The sequence below is a fragment of the Alligator sinensis genome, unplaced genomic scaffold (assembly GCF_000455745.1).
Source record: "Alligator sinensis unplaced genomic scaffold, ASM45574v1 scaffold832_1, whole genome shotgun sequence".
Classification (NCBI taxonomy): Eukaryota; Metazoa; Chordata; order Crocodylia; family Alligatoridae; genus Alligator; species Alligator sinensis.
The window spans coordinates 968,145-975,025 of record NW_005842057.1 but is presented as its reverse complement, the minus strand read 5'-3'; the positions used below and the strand labels follow the sequence as shown (position 1 = coordinate 975,025).

Sequence of the window (6,881 nt, the reverse complement as noted above, 5' to 3'; positions counted from 1 at the left end):
GCAGGAGGTCAGGCTAGATGATCTGTTCAGGTCCCTCCTGACCCTAGCTACTATGAAACTATGAAACAAGTCAGTTTGTTTATTATGAAAGTGCTCTGGCTCTAACAATGAATTTATTCTTTACATTTAAAGACACATGCCATACTTGCTTCTTCTAATTTAAAACACAATATATACTTTTTAATGATAGCTAGGTTTTCCGAGGTACATTAAACTGTTTTTCAAATGTTCATATTTTTTTACAAAGCATGATTATTCTTTTCAGTCACTGGTTTTTAAATGCCTCCAAGAAAGGCTTTATGGTCTATTAGGAATACACATCCCTTATGTATACTCCCTGTCAGTAGTGTATTCAGCACGGAGGTTATAAATTTACTTCAGTTTCCTCTATGTTTTAGAGCAACTAAGCATAAGGGAGATGACTCATCACTGCAGTTACAAGGGCTATCCATGTCCATGACAATCAACATGAATCTTTCCATTGACTTTAATGGAAATGTAAAAAGATACAGTGAATGAAGACAATGGATCCGATTATCAGCAGCACCTTGGAAAATTGGTTATGTCAATGGAAAGTGAATGTGCGTATAAGTAAGCTACCATTCTGATTTACAGGAATTAGCACCAGCCCTACTTGTAATGGAATAAGAATTTCACTAGGTAAAGGGCAACAATCGTGGAAAAGAATCAGTTAGCCTGAATATCTTTGAAGCTGCCTTGAGGAGCCACAGCATTTACAGGATTGTATTTTGGTTGAGTGTCATAATCTGGATATCCTTACTGGACTTTTGTTGTTCTGGAAAGACACAATTTGCTTTTTTAAAAGGTACTCAGTGGGTGTGTGTATACCTGCAATTAATGCAGTAAATAAACTCCAGCACATATTTCATCAGAGTTTATTGCTCCCAGGCACCATGTTTATATGTGCACCTAGGACCACAGCACATTGGATCAGGTAGGAGCAGCCCCAGCTGGCAGAGCCTCAGGGGGTCAGTCTATCAGCCTGTGGCTCAACATGCTGCAGAAGGGCTGGCTGAGGCTCCAGTGCAGGGCTAACTGGCAGGTAGCCCCCACACTGAAACACCCTCATGCCTCAACCAGACCTGTCATCATCTACACATGCTTCGTGGCACACTAAATAACACTGCCATAGGATAGTACTTGTGTTGACAACTACTAACTATAGTGGTGTTTATTAGATAATGACATGCTAATAGGGTCATATGTGTAGATACTAAGACTTTATTGCACCCAGTGTTATTTTCTATGCAAGGAAGAAAATCTCCTCTGGTTTATGCATGGTATTAAATTTTGCTACTTAACAGTGTAATGGAAAGATCTTACTAGTAAGTCAGACAAGGATTCATAATCCTCTTTCTTTGCAAGCTTATTTTCTCTTTCAACCAGAAGATAACCAGCTCTGGAGTCCAACTTTTTCCCATTTGCTCAAAAGTTATGACCCATTTTATGTACATTTCTGCAAACGACTGAAGATCATTTTGGTGAAATAATTAAAACATGATTTTTCACAATTTCAAGTTAGCCAATGGAAATAATCATGCATTCACAGAGTATAGTTAAGTTCCTTGAACTTATCTGATTGACAGTTTAAAAAACAGAATTATTTATGACTATTTACCTTCTTTTCTCACTGGCATTCAAAACCTTGAAGCACAAAAACAATGCCGATATTTTTTCTTGCCCATTAATATTTTTCAATTTGTATTAAATGATGTAGACATATCTATGTACACTTCACTATAACCCCTTCCCTCTGTACATCTGACTTTCTCTGTCATTTAATAATTATGTTGAACACAATTCAATAATTTTATGCTGTGGTATTTCTGATAATCTATCAAATCCCTTTCATATTCTATTACAATCATGTCCACATATTTGTTGTACAACTTACCCTACTTTACATTTTTTACCTGTTTGCCTGGTAGCATTTCTGAGCAAATGCAGTTAAAATCATACCTTCATTGGAAAACATGGATTTTGGTTTTCACATGTCAGTTGGCAATCCACTCCTCTTAGGAAGGCAGCTCTGCTTGTGCTCTGAGGTGTAAATGCAATATCATGATCTATGTATTGTCCCCACAGCATAAGAATATCAGAATATAGGTTGTCATCAGTAACAGCCTCATTAGATGCATGAATAATTTTTCTTGTCACTTCACGGACCTAAAAGAAAAGAACTAATTTACCTGGAATGCCAAATAATATTTACCTCTCACAAAATGATAAAACACCAAAAAACCCCCCACCAAACCCCTCTACAAAAAGACCAAAAACCTCACAAAACCCCAAAATCTGAAAAAGTGATAAAAGCTATAACCAAATCATCAACCCATTTCTGATAACCTACTTTTCATAGTCTTTTGTAATAGAGACTTTTAGAATGTCTAAATGCTTGCATTCTCCTTACACTTTTTCTAGTCTTTTAGCAGTGGAACAATAGTAGGAGGGCAGTCTGAAACTGGCACTGTCTTCCAGGAGTGTGCGAAGCTTTGGTCGCTGATTTGATTCAAAGAAGATTTGGCCCAATTCGGTGGCTGAATCATTGAATCCAAATCAAACTGGGAGACTCATTAAAAGCTCCAAATTCATTTGAAGCATCCAAATTGATTCAGAAAAGTTTCGAAAAAGACTCAGCATTTCAGAAGGCGGTCTTGTGGGGAAACAGAAACTGAGAAGTGGGGGAGGGGGAAGAAACTGCTCTGATATTGACATCTGCAGCTAGCCAGTAAGTGTGATCTTTCCCTGAGTTCCCTTCCAATCACGGTGCTCTAGGGGAGGTATGTAGAAACAGCATATAAGGCTCTGTGTGATGCCTTTCTCTGCCTTTTGTGAGCTGTCTGTCTGGAAGCAACAGCGTGTCAAAGGTACTTGCTGCTACTTGTGGCTGGCTTGCTAGTCAGTCTCTTGCTAGTCTCTCTTCTTGGAAAGGATTGGATACACCTTAGTAATTACCTTTGCCTAGAATCGCTCTACTTATCCCTATCCAAACCATTCCTTTCAACTTATTCTTCCCCAAAAATCCTCTTATTTGTTCTTGTTATTTTTTTGCCCCAACACATTTTAAAATGAAAGCTGTGTTTTCTCTGGCAGTGTCATCCATCACTGTACAGGAAAGCACACATATTACACACATATATTAAACAGATAGAAGATATATTACACAGGCACATATAAACAGAAGATATATACACACACATATATTAAACACATAAAAGATATATTACACACACATATATTAAACAGATAGAAGATATATTACAGATAGAAGATATATTATGCACACATACAAGATATATTAAACACATACAAGATATATTACACACACACATTTTCCAGCACACCAAACATTATGAAGCATGCCGGAATGGCAGGTGCCAGGTCTTCTGGCAGAGGAGGTAGAGGAACTAGAGGGGGTAGGGGTAGATATGCAAGTTCCTATCCCCCGCAAACATAGATGCACCCTCTTTCCTGGCAGCAATGAATCTTCTGCTGCCAGTGGGAGCAAGGAGGTGGGAGCAGTACCTGTCCCTGCACCACCTCCACTAGCACCAGAAATAGCCACCAGCACCAGCATGACTGTCTCCTGCACCCCAAATCCAGTGCAAGCCTCCCAGTGCCAGAGGAGCAGCTGGATCTGGAACCAGGGGACCTGAGTGTCCTGGTACCTGGGGAGTCAGATGTCAGGCAGGTTATAGTGTGTCATAAATCCAATATCTATATTGAGTCCATGAGTTGTTATATCCAGTAGATTTATGAAATAAAGTTTGTAGGCTTGTCTACAAAAGGTGTTTTCTAAATTCCCTTTGAGGATCAGGACTGAAAGACTGGAGAGAGAGTGGTTTTCTTGTGAGAAATGTTCCCCCACTGGTAATTGGGTGCTCTTATCTTCTATAGATGTCTGGTGTGCGTTCATTCTGGTGTACAGTTGTTGTTTCTACGTATTTTCCATCAGGGAATTTGGTACACTGGATGAGATATATAATGTTTCTGGAGGTGCAGCTGTAAGATCCAGGAATGGTGATGGTTCTGTTGTGGGGTGTAGTAATTGTTGGGGTGCTGGAGATATGTCGGCAGGTTTTACATTTCATGTCATGGCATGATCTGGATCCATTTGGTGTGTTTTGGGCTGTAGGAAGTTTGCTTCTGGTGATGAGGTTAGTGAGGTTTGGTGCTTGCTTGAATTTATAAAACACTTTTCAAAGACAAGCCTATGAACTTCACTTCATCAACTTCCTCAATACAAAAACTCATGGATTCAATATAGACATTGGATTTATGACACACAATAACCTGCCTGCCATCTGACTCCCCAAGTACCACTCTACTTTTACCTGCTACATCCCCCTTTCCCCCTTCCCCTGTTTCTCTTTCACCCCCTGACACCTCAATTTACATTTTCACTGACTGCCTTTCTTGTCTGCAGCCCAGCCTCTGGCTTCTTTACTATTCATTCCATCCAGGAAGAGCGCGCACACACAAACTGCAAATGCTTCCTCAGCCTGATGAAGGGTTTTTAAACCCAAAAGCTTGCCAAGATATGACAACGTCAGGGATGGTAGCCCTGCTACCAATTATTCAGTGGGTATAATAAAAGATATCACATCTACTCAAAGACCCTTGCCTGCCTGTTCCTTAGACCAACGTGGCTACAACCTGAAACTGAGTTAACATACACAAGTGATGCAAGTTTTGATTTCAACAGATTGAGGTGCACTTTCACAGAATCCCCTGCACCTATCTCCTTGAAACTTGGCAGGCTTCATGCCCTCAGAAGGGGCTACCATCCTTGCTGTTTTCATTCAATTCTACAAATAAATGACAAAGTTATAGGTATTTTAGTTATTCCCCATTATAGTCCATGGCTAAATCACTAAATCACACCTAATCAGCACCAAACCTTTCAAATCCAATTTGGTCAAATCAATTCAGGACAGTGATCCAAATCACTAAACTGAATCACTGTCCCCTGAATCAGCCAAATCCAAATCAAATACTGGCTGCTTCACACAGGCCTGCTGTCTTCACATTGCTTCACAGAAGCTCTGGCTTTACACTGCTTCATGGCAGAATAGCTGTAAATACAGTAAAGGTTAGATACTAGACAGAAACTCAGCACTCCACTCCATATTCCCAAGCTGGAGGAAGCACCGCATACATTCATAGCATATTTTCCCTTCACCAACTGTACAGAAGCCCTTCTCTGAAAACTCCATGAGGATATATTTGGTTAGATTTGAAGCATATGGACAGGTTTACTTATATGACATAGTTTGTATCTTTGTCCAACCAAAACTATTAGATCAAAGTAGCACAAGCTATTTCTAACTTAGCATCATTACCTTTACAGGTTCTTTCTGAAGCCTGATACTGTTCATGCTTGAGAGCTATGCTGCTGAAAGGAAAGACAAATTCTGGGAAAGGACACAGTGCAGAGACACAGATTTCAAGGCATCTGTGGATAACCTCCCCAGCTATTTTCAGGGGTGTGGGGAACAACAAACCCAGCTGCACAATAGACAATCAGGATGAAACTTGAACTGAACTTAAGCACTGATGACGTTTCCAAGTTCCTGGATGGAACCACTTACTTATGGGACCATTTACTTCTGCAGCCTAAGATACTCCATCACGTAACTACAAGGATTTTCATAATGCTATAACTATGCATTTCAAACAGACCGTGGTGATGACTTTGAGCTATATACTCTCTTTTTTTAATATTCTTCAAAACATTATAGTAATATTTATTCCTTATTTTGACTCTGTGTATGTTCTGCTATTTAAGAGGGATATTTAAAATGTTAAGAGAACAAAACTGCATACATTTGTAACTGAGGAAAGCCCGCAAGGAGGTTTATTTTTGGGTGGTACTAATTTTAGCACGTCACATGATATGTTAAAATGAAAGCATTGTTTTAGCTTAACATAAGGCATAGGGGAGTTTGCTGATGTAATTTGTCAAAAATATGAGCAGATTTTGTGCAGTAGGACAAGCCTTATTTTGGTGTGCTTTGCTCCATTAACACAAATTCTAAAGAACCTGAAGACCTTTGCCAGGGATATCATCTAGTGTAATATTTCTCATTCATCTGTCAGTTTTTCACCTGTAAGAGCCATTTTGTACTGTTTAGAGATGCATCACTTGATTTGTAACAGCAGTTGCAAGCATCATTAGTACTAAATATTGTGTCACCCCATCATTATTACCAGTAAGTATTTGAAAATGAAAGTGAAAAAGCCAGAAGACTATAAAGTGATAAGATGCTGTGAGAACAACAGCAGACAATGTTTTCCCAATTGAAGTTGTAAGGGGTAAATTTGGCAATTTGAGGGAGCCTGAACCAGAAACACCAGATACAACTCACTTATATTTTGGTATGACCTTCCACCTAGCTTCATCAGCAGCAGCAGCAATTCCTCACAGTTGAGGATGAGTGTTTTCCATGATTGACTCAGCTGTGTGTCCATAGATGCCTGATAAGGCCAATCTGGGATCTACAGAGGCACACGTTTCCTTGTGGGGTGGATGACCCCAGATTCCTGATTTGGTCTGCAACACACTGTTTCTACCACTCCTGCTTTTCTTTCTCTTGTTGTCATCGTGAGCTTTCAAAGTACTGAGATCCTTGCAGCAGACTCTTCCTCCATTTGGGAGGTCCTGGGCAATAGTTTCCCATGATAATGATGCTGCATTTTATTTTTTAAGAATAAAACTTACTTTGGGAGCCTGCAGTCAGACATCCACATGACATGGTTGGCCCAGAGAAGTTGATTTTTGATGATCATTGCCTGGATGCTTGTGGTGTTTAAGAGGATGCTAACATTGGTGTGTCTTCCCACTGGATTCAATGGATCTT

At 39.7% G+C, this 6,881-nt stretch overlaps 1 protein-coding gene across 1 annotated transcript in view; it reads right to left on the bottom strand.

Moving 5' to 3' along the window:
* Nucleotides 1-6,881, bottom strand: part of TPO (thyroid peroxidase) — a 148,634-nt gene that overhangs the window by 71,428 nt on the left and 70,325 nt on the right. Inside the window, exon 7 of the mRNA XM_025203384.1 lies at nucleotides 1,981-2,187. Within this exon, the coding sequence (XP_025059169.1) occupies nucleotides 1,981-2,187 (207 nt within the window). The remainder of the gene's footprint in view (nucleotides 1-1,980; nucleotides 2,188-6,881) is intronic.